The 25,309-nt window shown below is 42.4% G+C and overlaps 2 protein-coding genes and 1 long non-coding RNA gene across 10 annotated transcripts in view; 1 reads left to right on the forward strand and 2 right to left on the reverse strand.

Annotated features, from left to right (window-relative positions):
* PPARA (peroxisome proliferator activated receptor alpha) overlaps positions 1–9,136 on the forward strand; it is a 33,050-nt gene extending 23,914 nt beyond the window's left edge. For all 8 annotated transcript variants that reach the window (XM_063395321.1, XM_063395318.1, XM_063395323.1 and 5 more), the window contains 2 exons: positions 1,481–1,928; positions 2,105–9,136. In XM_063395321.1, coding sequence (XP_063251391.1) covers positions 1,481–1,928; positions 2,105–2,352 — 696 coding nt within the window. In that variant the 3' untranslated portion in view covers positions 2,353–9,136. The remainder of the gene's footprint in view (positions 1–1,480; positions 1,929–2,104) is intronic.
* LOC134549593 (protein qua-1-like) lies at positions 7,770–24,979 on the reverse strand. The gene is made up of 3 exons (XM_063395329.1): positions 24,293–24,979; positions 11,345–11,424; positions 7,770–8,476 (listed from the first exon to the last, which is right to left on the reverse strand). The coding sequence occupies exons 1-3, from the start codon at positions 24,844–24,846 to the stop codon at positions 8,301–8,303; spliced, it is 810 nt and encodes a 269-aa protein (XP_063251399.1). The 5' UTR covers positions 24,847–24,979; the 3' UTR covers positions 7,770–8,300.
* LOC134549594 (uncharacterized) lies at positions 11,433–20,042 on the reverse strand. The gene is made up of 3 exons (XR_010080142.1): positions 19,918–20,042; positions 18,608–18,700; positions 11,433–12,203 (listed from the first exon to the last, which is right to left on the reverse strand). It is a non-coding gene; the product is annotated as an uncharacterized LOC134549594 (long non-coding RNA).
* Positions 24,980–25,309: the final 330 nt, after the last annotated feature.

Raw genomic sequence — 25,309 nt, forward strand, 5'->3', positions numbered from 1 at the left:
GCCATTTCATAATTTCCTAAGAAAACAAACATTTTCATTTTCTTTTGACTTTTCAACAGAAAAACAGATTTTAAAAGAAGACTTTTTTGCTTGTAATTTGCCTGTTTCAGAACTGAGCATTAACACATGATTTCAGTGAATCCTAATTTTTGGCACCACTACAACTCAGTTCAGAATGAATGAGCATTTTTCAGGATGACATGGTGTAGTTTTTTAATTTAGCTTCCAAGTCCTTATCCATACCTCTTTTCTGCATACTGAAATGGTGTTAAATGGTTTTGGTATTTTTTTAAAGTGTGTAAGATAGTGTGCATCTATTAAAGGTTTAGAGATGTGTTATGTTTCTTGCTTTGGCACTTTCCACTCATATCCACCTTCCCATGGAAACTTCTGCTCTGTGTAACTGTGCTGGAGTGAGATGGAATGTGCAGTAGCCATAAACATTTAAAAATGGACAACCATAGGGACCTGGCCTGTTGGACAGTTTTCTGAATGAAACAAGTGGATCCTATGAGATCCTGACAGAACACTGTGTTCCCCATGCTGTTTAATCTGAAATGAGCAAAAGGGTGTGCTGTTTTGCTGGTGTGCATGGAACTCAATTTCTGTTCAAGGTCAGTAGCTGTGGCTTTGCTAAGCTGGGAAGCACGAGGGTTTGTTGTTTTTCTTCAGTGGATTGTGATTTGTTTTGGTTGTTGCTCTGCAGATACGTATAAAAATATTTTTGAGTTCTGATTGTTCCTAAGAAAGTCTGAATGCTGCTTTTGTTATGATGTTTTAAGGGAGTGGCTCATCTGTTTGTAAAGCATGTACCTTTCAAAACAAAGGGGATTATGGAAAAGACCAAATTTTGTGTTTGGTGTTCTAGTGGGATTCTCTGTTTAGAGATAACTCAGCACCAACTGCAGCTAGAAAGTTGGGACAACTGGGACATTGTCTATGAAATCTGATAATAAAACACAAGAGTAGTGCAGAGTTCACATTCTTATGCAAATATGCTGCCCTGTGTATTGAAATGACTGTCTGTATTCCCCCTAGGGTACTTCAGGAAAGCATCATGATGTGCATCAGATGTAGTTAGTTTAGGAATCGATAGGAGTGTAGGCAGAATAACCTGGACTTCTGGAGAAGGTAATACAAGTCTTTTGTGAACCCTCTGGGACTGGCTCTGAGATGAATATGTGCACACCAAGCACAGGACTGCTGGAGCTTCGCTGTAACTCTTAGATAAAGCTAAATAAAAGATATGCCATATATCTTTACATTTGACTATTTGCATTGCTGTTTGCAGGGCAGGCTTGTTAGGTGTTGCAGTTTGTCATACACTGCTTGTCTTGATGAGAATTATAAAAGAACTCAGGGTTTATTGATAGTTCAGAACTGATTAGCAAGGAAGTTAAAGTTTGTCAAAATTCTTATTCTTCAGGAAGAAAATGATTAATATTTAGTGACTGAACTAGTGGGGTTTTTTTCTCTGTAGCCATTTGTTATACATGATATGGATACCTTGTGTATGGCAGAGAAGACCCTGGTGGCAAAACTGGTGGCCAATGGGATTCAGAACAAGGAAGCAGAAGTTCGAATCTTCCACTGCTGCCAGTGCACGTCTGTGGAGACGGTCACAGAGCTCACGGAATTTGCCAAATCCATCCCTGGCTTCTCCAGCCTGGACCTGAACGACCAGGTGACGCTGCTGAAGTACGGGGTGTACGAAGCCATATTTGCCATGCTGGCCTCTGTGATGAACAAGGACGGGATGCTGGTGGCCTACGGCAACGGATTTATAACCCGCGAGTTCCTCAAAAGCCTGAGAAAGCCATTCTGTGATATAATGGAGCCAAAATTCGATTTTGCAATGAAATTCAATGCACTGGATTTGGATGATAGCGATATATCCCTTTTTGTTGCTGCCATTATTTGCTGTGGAGGTAAGCATTACATATTTGCTCTCTAAGTTAGTAAATTTTAATATTTCTCTCTCATGAATTAAAAATTTTAATGGAAAAGCTTCTATCCTCTGGAAGATTCACTTCTACCACTAACTAAACTTTGAGGAATCATTATAAAATTATGACATGTATTCTTTTGCTTGTTTTGAGAACAGATCGTCCTGGTCTTGTAAATGTAGGACACATTGAAAAAATGCAGGAGAGCATTGTGCATGTACTGAAACTTCACTTGCAAAACAACCATCCTGACGACACCTTCCTCTTCCCAAAACTTCTCCAAAAAATGGCTGACCTCCGACAGCTGGTCACAGAGCATGCTCAGCTTGTTCAGATAATCAAGAAGACTGAATCTGATGCACATTTACACCCTTTACTACAGGAAATCTACAGGGATATGTATTAAGGATTTTTAGTATTTTTTTTCCACAATATTTAAAGACAGAGAAATACAGATGGGAGCAAAACTACTTGTACAGTTACATGCTGTTCACTCAGCCCAGAGCAGGAAAAATCTAAAACTGGGAACTGGAGTGTTACACTTCTTTTGGTTTGGGATCTTTTCTCTTCTTTTGAAAAAGTGCTGCAGAAAAATACTGGTCAGAGTGCTCAATGGAGTGTCTTACAATGGTTCTTTTATTTGGAAATTTGAAGATTGGTAAGGAATACATGTTTGTATAATAAATCAGAATGTTAAGTAACAGAAGTGAATGAAATTGTATTTCCTCTTGGCTTAGTCATTTTAGTATTAATATAACAAATTCAGCACCTTCCTTCCAGGTATCTGCACAATCAGAAAGACAATGCACTTTTGCCTAATGGTAATTACTGAGAACCAGCTAATACTTTTTCTTAAAGCATTCAGTCTAGGTGTAGCAAATGGCTGGATATTACCGTCCATACACTTCTAAAAATTTGGAAAGATCTTTGATCCATTGCTGCTTTAATTCCATGAAATGATGTACAGCTTCATCTAGTGTTACCTTGGCATACTTAGGGTTAGCACGTTTAAAAGACGGTTCTCTTATGAAATGAAACAAAATCCAAAGAGTTATCTAAAATACAGCAGAGATGCTCCAGCAGGTGTGTCCTGAAGAGTAAACATGATGAACTGATGGGACCTTTTTGTTTCAAAAGTCTTTCAAGGAAATGTGAAAATATCACTGATGAAAATATATCGTATACCCTGGTTTTTTGCAGAACTTGTAATAGCTCAGGATACAATTTTGACATAAAAATACTATTTTGAATTAGCAAGAGTTTTGGAGAGACTGAAAAATCTGATCCTACCCCGAAAAGAAAAAAAAAAAACTTTCCAGCAGCAATACTGCATTTTACTGCAGTGATAGCTGACTCCAAAGGAATGATTGGATAGGAAAGGCACCAGCTTCCTTTAAGTGTCTTGGCAGTATAGTTATTCGCACCTGTTTACTTCTGTGATGAATATACTGCTTCATTTTTTACTCCCTTGGATAGATTTCTGTTTCTTCTTTGGCCTCATTGATAGAAGTGTTTGGTGCTTGTTTTCACCAGATTTTGTCCTTGTGGATAAGGTGACAGTAATACCAAGAACAGTGTTTGTAAGTGTCAGACTGTGTCATAGTATGATGGGCAGCACAGTGAGAGTAAGTTTATGGTGTTCCTAGGAGTAAACTGATTTTTACAACAGCAGTTGCTGTACTCCTGGGGCTTTCTGACTTTGCCACTTCATGGGCCCTTTTCTCAGAGAGCTGCCCAGAAATGCCAGCTGCATGCAAGGCACTCTGCTGTTTCTCTTTCGTTTCTTTGATACGGTCACTTCACATTATTACCTTCTAATTTTACTTCCTGTTTCACAATAGCATGGTCTCAGGAGCAATCCCAGCATTTTCACTACACTTAAGCTTTCAGTGGCACAGGAGGACACTTTGTACTTGTTTTATTGTAGCCCATTTGAAGACACCAGAATCTTCACTGCAAGGATTGAGTGATGGAGTGAGAGCATCATGCTGTCATTCCTGTTTCAGTGGCAATGCTTGTTTCTGTTCAGGCCCATAGACACAGCTGGACAATTTACTGGGAAAATTACAGCTTTAAAGGCAACTTGGGGTTTATCTGGAGCAATGATTGATAAATATATTTAGTGTAAAATGTTGAAGCACAGGCTTCAGATCTGGTGAGCATCTAGGGCAGAATAGAAACAGTAACTGCATGTGCAGTTAAAACTTCCTCCCCTTTCCTGTTGCCAGCAGGAAGAACAGGCCTCAAACACTGAGAGAGGAATGTTGGTCTTGCCAGGAACGCTCAGATGAGAATTGGGCTGCCTTTTGTGTCCCAGAGCAGCACACAGTGTGCCCTCAGAAACAAAGAGAGGATTTTAGGAATGCTGCTGCTTTATTCTCCCAGCCAGCCCTGTTTCACTGAGAAGCTGTGGGGTTTAGGCCATGGAAATAATTGATCTGCAATATTGCTGAGGCAAAAAGTTGTCAAAATATCAGCCATTCTGGGATGATGTTCTGAAACTGTCAGAGACAATTGTTAGTTTATCTTCTGAAAGAAAGATAACTTGAATATTTTTCCCCCTAAAGCTCAGATTTTTGCAAAGGTCAAATTTCAAAGTTGTATTCCATAGTCTAGGTATACTGTAGGTTCTCAGGAAAATCAGCCACAGTCAGTGTGCATAACTATTTTTCCACCTCTTGTTCTCAAAAGTGGCTAAAACACTTTATAACACTTAAAAACATGGAAAATTAATAATAAATACTTAAATTCTCATCAAAGCTATAAAGAATTGCAAATAGAGTAACTCAGTGAAAGCTAGAACATTTAACTGTTTTAGCAGCTGCTTGTAACAAGGTCCTGTTATTGGCATAATTTTTTTGTTATTTGCAAACCAGCAAGGATTTTTTTACTACTTCCTTGGACATTAAAAGTTTGATTTCTGTTTTAAATTAATTTGCAGACCCTGAATGGGAAGAAAAAGAAAAAAAGAGAACACATCTCTGAATTACAGAAATATGAACAAGATGTTAACACAGCTTAAAATTCTGGATAGATTTCACTGCCCACACTGCTGCCCCATGCACATTCCCACAGTCACTTCAAAGAGTGGCACAGGGCAGATAGATACCAAGAATTAGTGGGCAAAAGGACCTCTCATTTCTATATTATGCTTTTAAGGAATTACATTTGCTCCTTCGGGAGGTGCCTACAGCAGTTCTTTGGCCAATGAGATTTTAAAGTTACTCAGTTTGTGTCCTTTTTATTTTTAATTTGGAATCCGAAAGAGATCTATTTCTGATCTATTACTTCAGCATCTCCCCTATGTGCAGATAAACTAATACTTTAAAATACCCCATCTGTGGAGGAAAGTAAAGTGATCATATTTTAGGATTGAAATGGTGTTGAAGATTTACTGGCTCATCAGATACAGTTTGGATCTGATTCTTGCCAACATAACTCATTTTACTGTCGTAGCATGGAAGAACTCTGGGTAGCAATCAGGCCCCACAAAGAGCTTAAGGCAAGAGACAGCAGATGGATAGAGAAATATCCTGGGAAACAATGGAATTACTTAAGTTTTCAGCAATCCTACAGATTACTGATTTTTGAGCATTGTCTGGGGGAAAATATTTATTTATTTATTCTGGTGCCCTAGGTATTTTTTGTCAAAGAGGAAGGGGGGAAGAAAAGGAAGGTTTTATGCCAAGTATTAGGGAAATCTGATATTCATTCTTTTCTCCTCCTTAAATATTTCCTTTAAAGCTGCTGTTTAAAAAAAGTTACTTTGTACCTTTCAAAATTTCCGATCCCACTTTTGCTTTAAACACAAACTGACACCTGATAGGAAAGTTTCCACTTCCAGGAACTGCCTTTTTCGTGGCTTTTAAAGCAACAATATTTTGCATTTTCAAACTAGCCATTTCCATGTGCCTTTGTGCTTTGGTTCCAGCAGCTGCTCAAGGGCTGCCAGCAGAGTTTTGCATTGTTCCTGCCCCGTGCAGGTCTCAGAAATGCCAGCACTAAGCCTGTTCTCGTGAGAGAGCTGGCACAAGGCTGCACAACAAAGAGCTTATAATAAGCATCTAAACATTTGTTTGTTTATTCAAACTTGGGGAGATTTATTCATCACGAGAGCTGGGTCACATTCGATTGAGTTTGAATTTCCTCCTTTTTTCTGAGGGAAAGCCTGGACAAGCTCAGGCCCCATCTGAGGCAGAGCAGCTGGGGGATATCCTGCTCTGGCTGCAGAGGAACAGTTTCAGTCTCTCCTGAAAAGCTCCCTGTGACTTAGCTGAAAATCTGCAACTGCATTTGACAAATGCATTTGCAGCTGTTGTTGTACTGTGTGAGCATAAGGTCTTACAAATAATGGTCCCTCTCAGAAACCCCTTGTCCTTTAGGAAGTGTTGGAATGTAAGGTGGAGCGTGGTGTCTGTGCTTGCTTATGTCCCAAGTGCTTTCCTGATAATCAGCTGCATATAATTTTTGTATTTAGGTTTAATCAGCTTTATTATCCTTCTTTTACTGGAGATTTAAATTATATGTGGGTTTGATCTAAGATTATTGATATTGTTATGTGTTGTGGGATTTTTTAATTTAATGTAATACCATTTCTTCATGTTTCAATTTATAAAATACAAGAATATAATTGCAAGGTATAAACTTTCACTAAATTAATTACAGAGGTGCTTAAAGAAAAATGTGTAAATTATTTAATTTAAATATTTGTTACATGCTTTATCTTGTGAACCCCTTGTACAGTGAGGAAGTATTTACTTTTATGGGCTAAGGATGAAGGGGCTGATGTCAAAGACAAATTGCTATTTATTCCTGTCTGGTCTTTATTGCTGTATCATTTGTGAAGAACTATCACAAATTCTTCAAAATATCAGTGTTTGGTGTTGATGATTATAACAAAACTTTAAAATATATTTTCACCTAGAACATAGACTTCCTTTTATTTAGTTTTAATAAAAGCAAGTCTAATTGAGGAATAACTGTAATCCCAAAACAGAGTTTTTAACTCAAATTCACCAATAGGAAAAGTGGTGTGTAGAACTGAGTTCATCTTTGTTTTGCAGCATGGTAGCTCATTTCCCTTTGAAAAGAGCTAAAAAGAAGCTTCATTTGGTGGGTGCACCAGCGCTGGTGTTTTCTGAGGAACTCACTTGTGACTCACTGGGAATAACAACAGGCACTCAGGATTATTCCCTGCCACCTGCCCTGAGGGTGACCTGCTGCTTTTATAGATGTATTTCAAACATGATTTGGCAGCACAAAACAAAATGTTGAAATGGCATGATTGGCTTCCCTACAGGAGGGTTCCTGTGGGATTTTAAATAGAATTCAGAGTCTGCTCATAGGGATTCCGTGTCTGGTGCATGTAGGTGTGGCAGTCTGTGCCTACAGCATCCTGCTGAGGAAATCTGATACAGGGACAAAGGTAGCTTTCAGAGGTATCTACCTTTCATTTTGCTGTGTGAATCACCAAACACAGTAGCTATCACAAGCACCATCTATTGCAAATGTTCTAGCTGTCATTTGTACTTACTGCTTTTCATTTGTAACATACAACATTTTATTTCCTCCAATTGCTGCACCTTGGCATTTTCCCTTCACCAGTGTCACCACACAGGTATGTTGTCTCCTAAGTGTGTCATGTTTGCAAGAGCTCTGCTGGGCTTCCCTGTGCCAACCTGCAGCCACTTCCTTTACCCTGTCACTTCACATGACACAAACCCACCGTGTAACTGAGCCCACCCTAAGGAAGGCTCTTTCCTCCTTTCTTTTTTCTGTTGTGCTCACAGGTTTTTAAAATCATTTTCTGCCTCTGAAGCTGGGTTGTTTTTTTTTTTTCTTGAGCTCCTTTATTGCATCAGGTAATCTTGTCAGATTCCACTGGTGTGGATGTTTCGAAACAGAATTCCTGTTGCAAGGACCTCAATTTCAGATGAGCTGCCTCTGCCGGGGGATGGGCAGCGTGCACAAGAGACTGATCTGATTACAGGCTGGCCCTTCAATGAGGACTGCAAGATCAAGCGTGAGGTACTAGAAATAGTTTCACTACTTGAAGCAGCAGTATTTTGGTTTATTTTCTCAGGTTGGATATGCAGGTAATCCCTATCGTGGTAAAGACACCAGCCTTATGCTCCATGCCAGGAGTTTCACGGCATTCTTTCCACTTGAAAGAAAAAGGATTGGCAGGATGGGGAGGTGCTGAGCGGCTGAACTCCCGGCGGCACACCAGTCCTGTGTCTGCTCCGGGTGTGTGGGAGTGCAGTGTCACCAGCCACCTGTGACACTATTACTTCTATTATTACTTCTATTACTTCTATTATTACTTCTTTAGTAATAATGAATCTAACCAACGTTTCAGTGCTCCCTCTGAGGGCTTTGACAAAGTCTGGTTTGGCAGCTTCTCGGGGGAGCTGCCTCCTGTGCAGCTCCTGCTGTTCCACAGCTCTTACAGTCACTCAGAATTTCCTCTAGGAATGCAATGCCACAGTTTAAGTGCCCCGGGATGGTGAAGCCTCTGCCACGTCTGTTACCTGGTAGGACACAAAAAAATCACAGTGTTGTTAATGTTGCCAAAGCCTAATTAATAGAGCTTAAAGTGTTTCATTAAATCAAGATGTCAATATTAATCAGAAAACAAAACAGCTTGTTGTTTCCAGTCATCTGTTTTTAGGAGGTTTTAGATACACTTTACTACCGTAAATACAAAATTCAGAATGAGCAGACATTTCTTGCAAGGAGTAGTCAAACCTAATTCTCATGGAATGCTTGTTTCCCAGTAAAAACCACTAATTCAAGCCAAGTTCCCAAGTTTCTTTCTGTTAGAACAATGCAAATGACACTTCCAAGGACGAATGGATGCCCTGGTCTCACAGGGATTTTTAGGAAAGACAACGTATCTTGCACTTGTGAATGTTAAAGTCACATCTAGCTTCATACAACGATGCATTCTCAAACGTTACCAGCCTACTGACCTAGGATGAAAAAACTTGAACTGAACATTTTTTTCTTTTTTACATTCTAATTTTTTTTCTGCCTTCTTTAAAAATAAGAGGTTGAATTCACAGTGTTTGTATAGAGACTGGTAGGAACCTATGTGCTTTAATCCTTTCAGAATGAATGTAAACCAACTTAATTTGAAACACAGTTTTGCCTTAATGGTTTTAAAAAAATAAAGTATTTTTAAAAGTGAATTTAATGACTTGTGCTGATCTTTTATCTCCAGGAAAGGAGCTCACTGCAATGTGGCATTCAAAAGGCAGCATATTTGAAGCATCTTAAAGTACTGATGGTTCCCTGTGAAATATTAGACACCTTGTGAAGCAGGAGTGAGTAACATACTCAGAGACATTGCATATACATTTATCTATGTATATTACCTAAGTTTGGTGCTGACCCATCAGCCAGCTGTGATATTTCATATTATTATGGGTTGTATGGCTTTGAGACATCCATGGAATTCAGCAAGTAACAAGTGCACTTCTATGTGAAGTGCAGCACTGACTAATTCAATCAGCACATCTTCAATTAAATCAGCCAGGGAAATATGTCACAGGTAGTTTTCCTTCCTGAATCTGGGGATAGTTTAAGCTGGTAAGAGAGTGCTGTAGTGAAAATTACAGCAGAGGAGAAGGACTCAGGTTTCTTCATCAGCTGTGCTCAGGAACATGGAAGACCTGATGTTGAGCAGCAGAAAATACTTGGAGACCCCAGTGAAAACAATCTGTAAAGGCTGTGCATCCATGAAGAGCAGGAAAGGTTGGGCATGGTATCATTCAGGCTGAGAAATCCCATATATACCAAAATATGATGATCCTGAGACCATAATGCTCATGTTCAGTGGGAATACAACAGTGTGGAATACTTGAGTTCTAACAGCAAGGCACAGATAATAATCCATTGTCATTCCAGGAAACACCAAGTGGCAAATGGGGCCATCTCCTGTCCCTAAAGCATAGACCAGAGATGCCAGAAAACATCTGCTCTCCCTCTGTGGTACCTGCTGGCTTTTCTGCACCTACCAGGTCTTCAGCCAGGTAACTGTGAAGCAGAGGCATCCCTGACTTGGTTTTTCCTGCTGTACAATAAATAACTGAACTGTGCTCTGCCAAATTAAATACTCTGTAGTTCTGCTCTGAGGTTCTGCTCCCTTTTAATAATGAGTCTTTCCCCCCTCCAGTTCAACATAACAAGTACTTAAAGGCATGGCAGTTTCTGAGGGCTTTAATTGACTCCTCAGTCATATTGTAAAGGCAAAGATAATGCTTATGAATAAGTGAGGTAACTGCATTTGTCTTAAAAGGGCACAGAGGAAGCTGAACAGGAGAGAAAACAGGTCAGAGAGATGACATCTCATTCTCACTGACATGGGAACTGCAATAGGCAGGCTTTTAAGACCTGATTTTAAGAGTACAATCTGTCATGAGCAATGGGAAATCCAGGAAATAAAATATTTCAAGGTATGTTTGCTGGTATAAATATATCCTGTGACCTTACATAACCATGTTGCTTTGATTATAAGACTACAATTCCAAGGTGGGAAAGTGCTCTCTTCAGTTGTGGGTTTAGCACAGGCCTCTGGTGTTTATACAGAACAGACACAGACACACCAAGCTTTTAAGCAGTGTTCCTAACATGAAACTGAAATATAATCCCACCCATTTTACATAAGTTTAGTATCACTTTCCCTGAAAGTGTAGTCTTTTGTAACTGCAGAAAGGAATCTGAAATGTTGCCTCCTAACATGGATCTTTTTTCCAAAATTAGAGACATGCATTTATTTTATTTATTAAAGCACTTAGGGCTTGAAAAGGCCACTAATAGGTCCATTATTGCTCCTCCAGTCACTGCAAGAAATTTCAGTCCTGAACAGAAGGCACCAATATACCAAGTTCAGAAAAAAGAAAGATTTTAGGATACGTAAATGTCCTAAACAACTCCTTGAAATAATGTTGATTTCTTTTAACAGACACAGGTTCATTCTACTGAAATGATCTATTTTTGATGTTGTCCTATTACAAATTATATGGATGGAAGAGCTGGAGAAAAGAGAGGCAAGGCACTAACAGGTTCTGAAGCAATGACCAACAATAACTTTAGTAAAAAAGGTGATTTTGTGAATAGAGAGCATTCTAGACGTATCCTTAAGGCATGTGACTCTGGTTTTGCAAAAAAGCCACCTAAATCTTAAGACAGTCAAAACAGATAAATGAAGAAGCCAATTTTTGAGCTAAGCAAACTGCTGTTTCCTTAAGAACTTTTTACCTTTTTTGCCTGAAACTGTGTTTCTGACATCCCTATTACAGCTGCAGTTTATTTGTCCGGTTCAGGAAAGCATTGAGTGTATTAATGGAACTTTTCTATCTCCAGATTAACTGCTTTGAAAGTGAAAAGGAAGTCACCTTTATTGTAAAGCATAAGCCAAAGGTATTCAAGGTCCTCTCCAGCTGCTGTGCTGACTGGAAGGTCAAGTGAAAAGTGACTGCAAGGACAAGGGATTTGTAAATACTTTTAGTAATTGCAGAAGCACCAACTTGCAGAGCCTCAAGTCTCGATGCTGTGATAGCATTAAGATTACCATATTGAAAAATTTAGATATTATATTTATGACATTTTCTCACAGCACTTTTATTTTAGACCTAAAAATAAAGCTTTAAATTCCCTGCCTAATGTAATCTCACCAAGACAGCACTGCCAGATTAACAATTGGTGTACACTGATTTTCTTGGCTATATACTGAATTAAGCCAGATCGAACTATTTCGGGATTTCATAACACTGTAGGAGTGTCAAGAACAACACAAAGCACTAAAACAGCCAATGTGAGGATCTGGACGTGGTCCCTGTGCTGTGTGCTGTTTGGTTTCTCCCTGCAAGCATTTCCCAGGGTGACAGCAGCTTTCCCTTCTGGCTCCTCAGCACCTCGGAGCCGCTCCCGGCGCGGCCGGCGCTGCACAGGGATGTCTGAACCCAAGCCAAGGGCAAGGAAATGTGCTGCCCTCTCCAGTAGTAGTGAGCTGATGAAGGTCACTGCTTTAAAAGGAGCAACATGATAGTCTCCAAGCAGAGACAGGAGAAACCCCAGCTAAAGAAATGTCTCTCTTGGTCCTTCAAGATTTATGCTTTGTATCCGGTTTTTTTTGCAGGATTTCTGCTGGGGCTTCCTTTTATCCATGTCTTCTTGTATTTCAAAAGGAAAAGCCTTTAGGTTTTCCTTCACACAGGGGAGGCAGAAACTTTTGGAGTAGAACAGACTACAGTCCTGTAAAGAAAATAACATTATTAGCAGGATACACAAAATGAAAATGCTTACGTTCCACAGTCTCATTAAACTACATTTATATTTAAAATTCTTCTAAAATGAATTATTCTTCTTCTAGGCTGAAATATTCCAACAATTTAACTTTTTCTATCTCAATAATTCTAACATCTGCTTAGAGCCAACTGGGTGAAAAATAAAACCCCCAAATCAACTGTCCCACTGCTCCTATTAAAGTGACCTTCACCAGCTCCCTGCTCCAGGGAATAGCAACACCTCTCCTTCAGCTGCCTTCTCCTTCCAGCACCATGCATGGGTTCCCTGGCTGCTCACTGAATTCCAAACAGGATTGCATGGGTAAGCTGCAGCTGGTGTTACTGATGGATTATACTCAAAGAGTGAATAAAGGTGTAAGAGATTCCAGAGGTTTTACTGAAACAGCAGTTTTCCTCTAAGTCTTGGCTGATGAAGATTTCTACCTCCTGGGAGGATCTTCCAAATTCCTGCACTGGCATGTGAGACTTGGAGCCTCAGCACACTCTTCCTCACCAATCTCCACAAAAATGGCCTAAAGGCCAACACAAGTACCAAGTACTGGGGGCTCTCACAAGAGACCATCTTTTCCATAACTCCCAAAAAACCTATTCTTACTTCCACTAACCCATGCACTTGTATTGTCCTGGGAGACTACTAAAAAGTATCACTGTTATATCAATATCACAGAGGTGTCCAATAACCAGAACAGTTAAATGAATTCCATTCATCTGAGACAATTCAAATGAGATTTCATCCCTTAACCTCAATACATGTACTCACTGGTTAAAGCCTAAAACCACACTTGGAACTAAAGCTTGAGCTAATGGCTCTCCTCTGAACCCTTGATGGCAAAGCATAAAAGCTTTAAAAGCTAAGAAGGTATTTTTGCTATCCCTGTTCTGTTCACAACTCGTACACATCCAATATTTATTTTTTTCCCCCGAAGCTGAAATCTTATGTTAGCAATTGAACAGAAAGAAGCAAAACTGATGGAACATTTTAATGTATTTGCAATGTAGAGTTTGAACAACTGGAAGATAAACTAATTAAAGTATTATTCCTTTGCTCTGCAGCAAGACTTGACATCCCTGGTTCTCTTGACATGCCGATCACCAGATTCCAAATAGGATTTCATGGGTAAGCTGGAATTGGTGTTGCTGATGGATTATTCTTGGGGATTTAAGAACAAATAAAGACATCAGTTTAGCTAGAACTGGACATCTTTTGGGGAGAAATGGATTCCCTGGGTCTTACCTAAATAGCAAAGTTTTCCCCTTGCCATGGTCATTTGCAGCTGTCCTTTCTTTGGGAGCTAGGCTTGGGTATTCTTGTATTCCTCTCCTTGCTTTTGTTTCTTATGCTGCTTTAGCAGCAGATTCAGCTGGTAATGATATCAAAATCACAATCAGCATGCTTCCATGTGACCTGGAAGCTTGAGGAACAACTTCTCTTCATCTATTGTCCTTTTCTGTGTTGACTGCCAGGCCCCTTCCTAGTCAGGAATGAGTGTGAGGCCTTAGCCTCTGAAAAGCCCTGTAAGTGGATTTCAGTTGCACAACCTCCAGAGCCTATTGTTTTTTGTCTCTTGCTATCCTTAATACATTAAGCTGCCAGTCTAAAAGGGGAGATTAGAGTTGAAGTTGGCCTGGCTGTTGTTGCTTGCATAGCCAAATGGCACACAGCCCCCCAGCTCCAAGGGCTCCCAGTGGTGGCCACTGGGACATGGCAAAGGAGGGGAGAGGCTGTTCCTGCAGGTGGGATGCCCAGGGTTAAGGCACAGCTCCTCACGGGTAGCACAGGTGCTCAGTTTGCAGTCTTTTGGCTGAAGTGAGTTGCCAACAGGATTCTGGCCAACAGGAACTGGAGAAATCATGACTGTGAACCACTACACCCCTGAGCATGTACCCATAGTCCTGCTCTCTCAGTCCTGGGATTTTCAGCTTAACTCTTCTCTCAATGTCCTGTGAATTCAATTTACTATGTAGAGCCCTTTTAAACCCTTATCCTGGTACAGTTCTGTGTTTAATCAGATGATTCTTTAATGTGTTTTCTCCCTTCCATGACCAAGGCAGGAGGGGGCCATTTCAATTTCAAATAGTCCAGTTCAGGCAAAACAGAACTGCCAAAGCATGCTGCCACAGTTTATTCCTGTTTTGACATGAATCATGTCTGAAAGCAATATACATATACACACACACACATATATATATATATATATATAGGGATGGTATCTTTAGCACAATACGTAAAGGAGAGGCTCTGCCCAGCCACATCCAGGACTGACCCCACATGACTGGAAATAGAGTGGGAAGCAGCTGTAGTATTACATTTATCACTTCATACTTCCAGTCATGTCCAAGGTCAGTGCTCCGTCACCTTCTGCTGAGGTGAGCAACAAGGGATGCAACTTACTCCCTTTCCTCCTTTCTTCTCCAAAAGCCACCTTCTTCCCATACTTTTAGAAAGTATTGCAATAAAACAGAAGTAACTATTTGGTTAGATTATGTAATTTCCTCTCCCCTTTTCTGAAAGGGTAATAGGAAGAAGGGCACTCAAACTGCCCAAGGACTTTTAAAAGCATTTCTGTTATCTTCCTTTTTGTGTGGTTTTGACATGTTTTAAGACATTACAGATAATCATCGGAATTATTCCCAGTTGGATTGGAACCAATGGCACTTACCAAGTCATTCTGATAAAAGACTTGAGCAGGGTGATACAGGCTACAAATTAACTGAGTGAAACTTCAGAGGATATTTGGAGATATTTAACTTTATGAGCACTGTACAGAACAGCTGCTAAGTCATGACTTTTATTGGCACAGCAACTGTAAGGAAATACACTTCAGCTAGCATGGGTTGTCTCATGAAAAGCGTAAAATCTGATCTGTCTCTCAAGTCTCCTTAGGTACAAAAGCTAGCTAAAATCCCTTTGCCAAATCCAAGGTCAGAGAAGTCTTAATTTTGCCATACGTTAGCCTAATACTATTCTGAATTACCACAATATTAAAAGCAACCTGTCACTAAAACCTTTCCAATTGGTACAGCTTCTTACCAAAGAGACCCAAGAAAGTATGATTTTCTGCAGTTTCAATTCGTATGTTTCAACATTTAATTCAGCTCAGGGGTGAATTGATATACTTGGGTCAAGCACAAGCAGGAACCACAATCAATAGAGACATTATCCTAACTTTGTCTCTCTCTACTGCCTTGGATAAGTTTTTACTTCTCTGGACTTTTAATTTTCCCTACATGAAGAGGAATAGTATGTGTTTACTTACTTTGTGGTGTGGGTGTTTAAAGCACTAGTTATCATTTCTGCAGATCTCTTTCAGTGTTACCTAAGCAGTATTGCTAAATTCATTTTGAAACATAGTCATATGTGTGATTCACTATCTGGCCTGGCCAGTTTGGTAAGAAATTTATTCTCAATTATTTACAATCAGTGTTTTACTTTGAGTGATACCATCAGGGGAATCTTGAAAACTGAGATAACAAGCAGCAAATGACTGACAAATTTACACAACAGCAAAATAAGCAGGACTTTCAGAAAGATTAGAAGCTTCCATTAGCTCACTGCAAATATCCTCTATTCATTGCCAAGGCTTAGGTTAACTGAAACAAACATCTTCTCAAAGGAAAAGCCCCATCTCCATTCAGAAAAGCACAGGGTGTGCAAAGATCCTGAGAGGCTGAAATGCTCTATTTCTGACAGCTCAAACTGCCACACTTGGAAATATCTGCTGAATCCTTCATAAATTCAACACACTTCATCTGGGAATGAAAATAGTTAAATGTGCTCAAGTTTGTCCCCAGTGTGTCTGTGTTGCCAATCCTCTGCTGTTAAAAAGGAAGGATAGACCTGGCATGTCAGGGCAGGAATCAAGCCCCTAAGCCCAGACTCTGAGTAGCTGCATTGGCTCCTTGTTGGGCTGTGTGTGGGAGGGAGTCAGCCCCTGTCACAGCAGGGACAGCAGGGAAGATCCTGCCCGTGTGAGCTTTGCCTCCACTCAACTGCCCTGAGCAACCTGGCTCTGGAAACTTGAGCCCAGTCACCACAGCCACAACCAGAGAGTGCTGGCACTTCACCTAGTCAGAGCCTACAACTCCCTCTTGTAGCTTTAGAATAGAAAAAAAAACCCAAACCCTCTGAGCTGCAATCACTTTTGGTGATTTTCAGTCATTTAAATGTCACAGGAGACTTTAGAGACAGGATATTGAGAAATACTCCCCGTGCAGGTAGCTGGGTGTGCAAGCTCCCATGCCAACTGCACATTGTGCCATGGATGGTAGGAAACAACTGGAGGCCCCAGCAACAAGCCAGGAATGGACACAGATCCTTCTCCTAATGAAGGGCTCAGGGCCCTGCATCACAGTCTGGGAGAGGATTGGTCACCCTGAGACTCTGCAGGAGCCAGTGAACAGCAGGAAGACCCCAGACCCAAAATTCCCCATGGGAATGGGTGCACAGACTGCAGGAGTATGAAAGCCCAGGGGTTCTTTCATTTGGGGCCTCCTGAAGGAAGCATCCTGAGCTGTTCCTGCTTCAGCACCATTCAATTATTAAACCTTTTTTCCTGGAACTGGATGCCTGACAAACCTGGGTAAGAAATTTCTCTAACAAGGAAATGAACCAATCAGGAGAAAGGCGTTATTGCATGCTCCTCTTAGCTCATCCTTGGTGCTGACCACCCACCAGTCAGAATAGCAACTAAACTGGGCCCAGTGTGCCAATATCCTTCTGGCTGTGTCTGCCCAACTCCCAAAATTTGAGACAGCCCTCGTCAGTGCAGAGCCATTGGACAAGGCCTCCTGTCCAGCACTTTAATCAGAACGTGTGAGCAAGCCAAGAAAGATGGGATGTGAAGCTGTTTCTTAAAAGCATCTGTAGAAGTGTGATGCTTCAGCATTGTTCTTTTGCTTTTGGCACCTGAGCAATCCAAATAAAGCTGGGATGTCAACACTGAACTTGGATAACCTAAACTAAGATTCACATTCAGACTCTTCAGGAATGGACCTGATCAACGGTGAGCCATTGCTCTGCTGAGTGGAAGAGGGAAAACCAGTAGCACTGTGGGGTTTGGAATGATGAAAAGACAGCTGCCCAAGGACAACAGCCCCAGCAGGTGGTGATCAACAGCTGTTTCCATTCTTTAAGAAACTGAGCAGTCTTATTGGGGTGAAATGCTGAGTACATGCCTGATTTCCAGCTCCAGTGAGTTCCTGACCGTGTCTGCCTGATGGATTTGTTGACCATGATGGTCTCCACCAAGCTACTTTAAATGTTCGTGCATTTAAAGCAAAGTGCCTTATTTTATGGGGAGTTTAATGTCTGCAGACAAAGCTGTAACTGCATAATTTCTGGTCAAACTATCCCTACTTAGAAGAGAGAGAAAAGGCTTTGGTCCCTGAAAAGACAAATGCATAGTGAACATCCACACACCCTGATGTCACACAGCCTGACAAGGGACTGTCCAATCCACACAAAAAAGCACTGCTACTCAATACTCCACATCATGCCAAACAGCTCTTAAGAAGCTCCCAGCTGAGCACATCCACAGCCTGCCAAAGGACAGCAGGACATTCCTGCTCTTCCAGCTCTGCAGCCAGACCCTTTCCCTGCAGACCTGATTCAGCTCACTAAGGCCACAACCTATTTATGCTTCAGCTCAGGGGTTTTCTTTGGGAACAAACTGCCTGACTGTCCCTCCTTACCACACAGGTTTGCACAGCACACAAACCAGAGGGTTGCAGATAAAATAAACCAAAAGATGTGCTCCAGAAGCAGATCCAAAAGCACCTAACACACTCCAACCTGAATACCCAGCTGGTGGCTGTGCAGCCCACAGGCTGGCACCAGAGGTGATCCCAAAACACAGAGAATGGGCAGCTGGTATCCAACACCCAACACCTTGGTCCATGGTTTCAGTCTTACTAAATCAGACTAGTTACTAATGCAGTAACAAAAATATTTTTAATTTTCTTCTTCCAATATTTTTTTCCTTGTTGCTTTTAAGCAACTAAATTGGCTTGTAGAGGAATCCAACAGCTGCTAACAGTTGCACAAGGTAAGAGGCAGAAGTGCAGCACCAGCAGAAAGGCAGGGCTGAGATGAGGGACCTGCACATCCCTCTTTTGGTGACAGTAAGCTGCTATTTCTGCGTGCCCAACAGAGTGAAACTGAATCCTCAGAGACATCTGCTGACAAGGTGAACTAGGGGCAAGGTGAAGCAGAGCTGAGACTACTTGTCCTCTAATGTTCCAGAAGAAGAGGGAGACCCTCAGGGGCTACAGAGGCTTCATGATAGACACCCAGTTCAGAAAGTCCTAGCCTGTTAAACCCTGAAACTTAATTTTGGAAATAATCTCCCTTACCTCATCACACCTTTACCACCAGCCTTTCCACTGTCATTCCTGGCATTCCAGTAGCACAGAGTTCTTCAGATGTAACACAAATGGGGCTGGACACTGGATTAATAAATAAAGTCACCTTGAGAACACCTTAGGAAACTATATTTTTCACAAATTATATGGCCCTTGGATATGATGTGTTTTCTCTACCTCACAGGGATGATTGAGAGCATTTAATTAACTCAAGTGTTTTCAGATTTGTCAGTTAGTTGTAAGGCATGTACATGCTACCCATTTCTCCCTGTATATTGTAATTCAGACTCTTCAAGCTATGCCCTAACTCAGCTAAGAAGTCTACTTTTTCAACCCTGCATTTTAGCATTACCAGCTAGGTCCCCCTGGCATACCTAACTTCACCTTTTCTGCAGGTTCCCAGCAGCAATACCAACAACACTCACTTGACTGAATGAGATTCAGATCAACACTTGTATGCAATTTTTTGTAATCAGTCTTTCTTAAAAAGGAGAAATCATTAACCCCAAAGAAGTAGAGTATGAAAAGTCACTTGAATCAAATAGAGGGGACTATAATGGTGACTTTTTCTTTAAAACACTGGAAAAGACCAAGCACCACAAAAACAAAAAAGCAGTATTTATGGCAGTGAGGGTCATAGACTTTGGAATGAATATGTCCTGATCCCAAGTTAAAATAACAGCCCTGGGTTCAGAGCTGAAGTACGTTAGATATAGAAACACCTGCTCTCTCACCCACCGTCGGCATGTAGAACAGAATCTGTTCAGTGCCTGCCACTGGGAAGGAATGACATCTATGTACAAACACATTTTTGGCTATGCCAGTTGAAAAGCATATGATCCTGCCTGCAAGGCACAGATGAATTTATGGTGCTTTCCATCTTACTCCCAGCTTACAAGTCACTGGTAGCAGCTGTACCAAGTTTTATTTCACTGGGAACATCATTTGTCCTGAGAGCTTGTCTACACATCAGCACTTGGGAAAGTTAAGGTCCCTAACTAAAGGTATGAGGTCAATGAACACAGATTTCAGAGTGAATGCTCCCTTCAGAAGTAAAGTTTGCTATACAACAAAGTAAAGCCATTTCCTTCTGCAGAAAGATATTGAATGGAAAGTTTATGCATGTGCTTCACACCTTCAGTCTAAACTGCCAAGCAGACAAGTCCCAAGATGCACTTTCTCACAGAGTCGCTTCCAAAAAGTTCATTTGCTTTGAATAACCATGTCTTTATGCCATAAACCCAGCTGAGCCAGACACTGCTTTATCACATTGGTCAACTCATCGCTTTGGCACTACTCACCATCTTAGCAGGATGTGACAGTCTGACAGGTGTGTGCCCTCCAGACACATGAAGCAGAGTGAGAACTCACTTCTCTCCAGCAAACCAGCAGGAGGATAAAGGATCTCCTGAGGAGAAAGTCTAGGCCACTAATCCCTTCTTAATAATGACAGGCAAATTTGTGACCATGAGCAGCCCAAATCATCACCAGCTGCTACCACTGGTTTTTGTTTGCTATTTTTTTTTTACCTTGGAACATTCTGAAGCAGCACCATGTCCCAGTAACACGTCACAAGTCTGTCTGGCTGACACACATGCTGAACAGGTCTTTGACAACAGCTTGTCTAGAACAGAATTCTGCCCAGGCATTTTCCACTCTGACTGGAAGCCACAAGGCACTTGAACACATCCTTACTTGACGCACATGGCCAGCTCTTCTGGAAAGAACACAGTTACCCTCATGCTTGGGTAACCACTGAACTAACACGCTCCACAGAAACCTGCCAGATCAAGCCTGGAGTGCTGCAGGACGTGTGTGGGGTTGGCTCACATGTCCTGGCAAAAGGTGAAACACACAGATTTCAGTGCCATAGTAAGGAAATTACTGCAGTAAAAGAAAGGCATGTGTTAGGTAGTGCTGAAAGAGTGTTTCTACATGCTGTCTGCAACTGATACCTGATATAGGCGTGGGGAAATGGCTCTCAGTCCAGTTCTCTGGAGACTCTTAAAGACTTCAGGGCAATTCTGTTCAGAGCACTCTGCTAAGAGGCCTGGAAGGCATGCCAGAAATCATAAATCACCCTTAAATTGTCAGGGTCAGTGGCAAAGTAGTAGCACAGATAAGTAATCTGATTTTCTTTGCTTCAAACCTCATTAGCACAAGTATTTACAATGCATAGGTTAAGCCCCTCTTAATACTCCACAGGAGACTCCTGTATTTCTGAGTCACTGATAAACTAGAGAAACCATACAAGAAACAAAGTGCCTATAAACAGATGCAGACTTTGATTTGAAAGGCTGTCAGATAAAACACTGACACACCCTTAATCCTCTCCTACAAAACCCTTGTTTCTTTTCTCAGCCAGGATTTTCCTGCAGTATCCACTGTTGAGGACAATAATCTATTAAAATATCCACAGCTCGATTTTCTACAGGTAGGAGTGCTCTCCAGTAGAGGGGCAGGAATTCATACCCTGCCATGTGCCCCTGTTTGATGTGATAGATATTGAAATACACTTCAGCACCAGCAAAGCACTTGCCTTCTTCAGAGAAACAATCTGCTGCCTAATTGATCAGGTAGTAGATAAAACAGCAGAGCCTTCTTACCTGCTAGTTAATCCCCAGGTGAACAACTTTCTTCCATTTCTTCGTGCTACATCCCTGAAGGCATGTTTAGCTCACCTGTGGCTGCCTCCCTGCTCTTCCTTTGAGGTGATTTACCTTGCCTTCAGCATGAATTAACCCAGGACTGTAATTTCACCAAGCATGACCATTCAGAACTTGCATCCTTACTCACTCTCCCAAAGATCACTTGATTGAATTAAACCTTGATTTGTTGCAGCACCCTTTTCCCCCAGGCTGGGGGTTGTGCTGGCATTGCTGTGCTTTCTCTGCTTGGAAGGAACAGAGATCCCTGCAGGCTTCCCTCTAGCCATGAGTCACAGAGCAAGCCCCAAGCTCCTGAACAACAGCTTCCATGGATTCCCCATGGCAGCAGCAGGATAAACAGCCTAGGTGGTCACAGATGTGAAAGCCAGTGTGTTTCCTGAACAGCTGTAGGGACAGAGGAGTGACACAGACAGGCAATTCAAACCCCTTCCTTAGGTAAAAAGGCTTTCCGAGCACACAATGAATCTCAGAAAGGTATCTGTACCTAAGAGCCATGATTTAACAAAGCTGAGAAACAAATACCCAACAAAAACCAAGCCCAAGTGCCCCTTACTGAGAGACAGCATGCAGCCTGCCTTAAATTAGGCAGCATTTAGTAAGAACCTCAGATTGGGTGAGAATTTAAAGCTTCACACGGGAAGGCTGCACAAGACATCATCTACCCATAACACAAGAGATCCAGTGAAGTGTTGCTGAAGTGATCATCAGTTCTGGATCACAGAACTTTACTCTTTGCCAAAATGGGAAAACCAGACCTGAGGTCAGATTTCATTAAATCTCCTTCTGGTTCAGCCACAGTAAAAAAATCAACCTATAGCCATAGTAACCCTCTGTCCTGAACTCATTTTGTCTCCCTTCCAAACTGCAGCTCCCTATTAGAAAATTGTTACATTAACAGCCATAGTGGGGAAAAGCAAGTTGCTCTATTAATATACAAGTCATGACCATTACTTTTAAAGTTGTCCTTAAGAAAAGTTAAGTGCAGTGCCACATATGTACCACTGAAAGTGTCAGCTTTGTTAAGCACAATCTAAACTTAGTGCAATACTTTCCAACAGAGTCTAAAAATAGGAATACCAAGGTTTTGAGGAAATACAGGAGGAGAGGCTAACGCAGTACTTCAGGAAATAAGACACTGCCATTTGACATAATCCTGAAAGGAAGAAATACAGCTCCAGTGATTAATCTCCCTAAAGAAGTTAGGACTGTAAGGAAAGGCTCAGCCCCATGACGTGGGGTTGCATGTGACAATGTCTGTGCTGTGGAGCTGGTGCCGTCTCCTGTGACCAGGAAGATGTTCAGCATTAACATACCTGGGAAAGGGAATTTTTTCCAATGAAGTGACTGAAGCTCTCGGTTTGTTTGTTTTTTGAGCTTGAGTTGGGGACTGCAGAATGAAGTAAAGAAAAACTATCTAGGAGGAAAAGCAAGCAAAACTACCAGAGGGGTGAGGGGTATGGGGTAAAGAGTGCCAGCTTCAAGAAAGCCTGGGACTAAAGACAGGCCTGTCCCTACTATACCTACAACTTCTGCAGCCATGCTCATTTCCTCTGGGACATACTTCTTGAGGTTTGTTATCCCATCTGGTGTGAACAGGAAGCACAGAAAAGCACCAGAGAGATCCACTGGCAGCACATCTGATAGAGCAAAGCCCACGGTTACCCAACCCTTAGAAAGTTTTCTTTTCCGGGGCACTTGCTGGGAATTCTGTCACAAAAATTTGCAAACAGGTTCTTTGTTTCACACATTCACAGCAAGATCACTTCCTTGGTTACAGTTTGCAGTGGAAATTAAGTCTTTTAGCAGCTTCCAAACTTCCTGACATACACTTATGTGAAATTCCTGTTCTCTAGCCATGTAGCAATATGGAACAAGGTGAATTCAAGCAGGCACAAGACTTACGGAATTTTTAGCAATGTGTTCAGGTTTCTGTTCGCCCCTGTTCACTGAGGTCCAAAAAGAAAGTGTGGGCTCAGAGTAGAGCTAATTAAGCAGCAGAGCTGTTGGGGTCTTGACAGAAATTGTATGTTGCCCATGTTTTTCCAAGTTTTTCAAAGAGCTGGCTATAGGTCTAGGTAGATAAAAACACTGTGATGTTTCATGCCAGTTTTAAATGTGTGCTTCCTTTCTGCACATACACATGGCTCCCAGCATGGTTAATAAGTAATAACTTCACTCATGTTGGGAAAATTATGACAAGATAAACTAACAGCTGGGGGAGAAGGTGTAGTGCGAAGTTATTATGGCTTGTAAATAAATACGTCCTTGTAAAAGCAGACTTCAAAGGAAGCAGCATGGTTCAGGTGTTAGACGGGCAGCAAAAAAGAAAACAGAAAGAGCAAGTGAAAATGCTTTCACCAGGTTCTGACAAAAGGCTCAAAAAACATTTGCCAACCCTCTTTTACTTTTTCCAGGCTTGGACTAAAGAACAAAGAAGCCCAAACCATAGCAACCACAAACATAACTGATTTCTTTCTTAATCCAAATCTCAGGTTTTGCCTATCTATTGGGAATTTTGGGGCTTTTTACACCTTTTTTTGTGCTAGTAAAAACACTGATATAGTCAACAGATCAGTGCAAAGGTGATGCACAGGCTAGAGAACTTGGCACCTCAACCAGCCTGGGGAGCACATCTCCATTACACGCCACTCTACCAGCAGAATCCAAGTATTTTCCTACAACTCTCATTAAACAAAAACCTTCTTTGGTCTGAACAACCTCAGACTGCTGCATCTGGGCAGAATAACACTTTCAAGGGAGCCTTCATCAGGCTCTAGACATAACTTTGTCATACTTGTAGAGATCACAGACTTTGAGGCAAGACACAAAGTGAGACAAGGTATCACTAACACTTTCATTGTAACAGCTTTTTTGCCAGTAATTTACATGGGAAGTTAAGGCATGAGGAAAATATTTCTGGTATGAGATCCAGAAGCATGAAGGTCTTAAATTTTGTTTATATAAAGCATGCCATTTCAGCTGTAAGAATACAGTTACATGTCTTTACTAACTACTAGTGCACAGATCCACTTCTTTGGCTCCAAGGTGCCTTGGAAGACAGTGGCCTCCGGCTCGGGCACCGTGAGTGTCTCCTGTCGGCAGTGCCGGCCTGCTTCCCCCGCTCGGGGCTCCGCTGTCCTCCCCCGCTCCCGGTTTCCCGTCCCCTGGCTCACGTTCCCTATGGATCCCGGTTCCGTGCCCGGCTCCCCTTTGCCCCACAGTTCCCGGTTCCCAGCTCCCCCAGGCTCTCCCGGGCTCCCCGCTTCCACCCCCAGTCCCGTTCGTCTCCCGTTCCTCGGGCCCCTCCTCAGCTCCCCTTTCCTCCCACATTCCCGAGTGTCCCCCCGCTCCCGCTATTTCCCGTTCCGTCCCGAGCTCCCGTTTGCCTCCCGATTCCCGTTTCCTGCCGGCTCCAGTTCCCTTCGGCGCACGCTTTCCACTCCCGGGGCTGCCCCTTTTCCCGTTCCCGTTCCCGGTTCCAGTTCCCGGTTCCCGTTCCCTTTCCCCGTTCCCGGCCCCCGTTCTCTTTCCCCGTTCCCAGTTCCCGTTCCCGGTTCCCATTCCCGTTCCGTTCCCCGTTCCCTTTCCCCGTTCCCCTTTCCCTTTCCTTGTTCCCGGTTCCCCTTCCTACTTCCCGTTCTCCGTTCCTGTTCCCGTTACCTTTCCCCTTCCCGGTTCCCTTTCCCCGTTCCCGGTTCCCTTTCCCCGTTCCCGTTCCCCGTTCCCGGTTCCCGGTTCCCGGTTCCCGGTTCCCTTTCCCCGTTCCCGGTTCCTCTCCAAGTTCCCTTTCCAGGTTCCCGGTTCCCGGTTCCCTTTCGCGGTGCCCACCCAGCCACTTCCGGGATGGCGCGGCCGCCGCGGCTCCGGGGTCTCCCGGCAGGGGGCAGGGGCGGCCGGCAGGGGGCGCTGTGCGCCCGTGAACGCGCGCTGCCCTCACGCATTCCCTGACACAGCGCGTCCCCAGCGCGTCCCCAGCGTGTCCCCAGCGTGTCCCCAGCGTGTCCCCAGCCCTCGGGATGGACAC

This window comes from Prinia subflava, chromosome 4, assembly GCF_021018805.1.
Source record: "Prinia subflava isolate CZ2003 ecotype Zambia chromosome 4, Cam_Psub_1.2, whole genome shotgun sequence".
NCBI lineage: Eukaryota > Metazoa > Chordata > Aves > Passeriformes > Cisticolidae > Prinia > Prinia subflava.

Coding starts and splice junctions, on each gene's coding strand:
- LOC134549593 (XM_063395329.1), bottom strand. CDS start 24,846: ATGGGAACCGGGAACGGGAACTGGGAACGGGGAAAGAGAACGGGGGCC. Junction 11,425..24,292: donor GATCTGTGCACTAGTAGTTA/GTAAAGACATGT, acceptor TTGTCCTTGCAG/TCACTTTTCACTTGACCTTC. Junction 8,477..11,344: donor GCTTATGCTTTACAATAAAG/GTGACTTCCTTT, acceptor GTGTCCTACCAG/GTAACAGACGTGGCAGAGGC.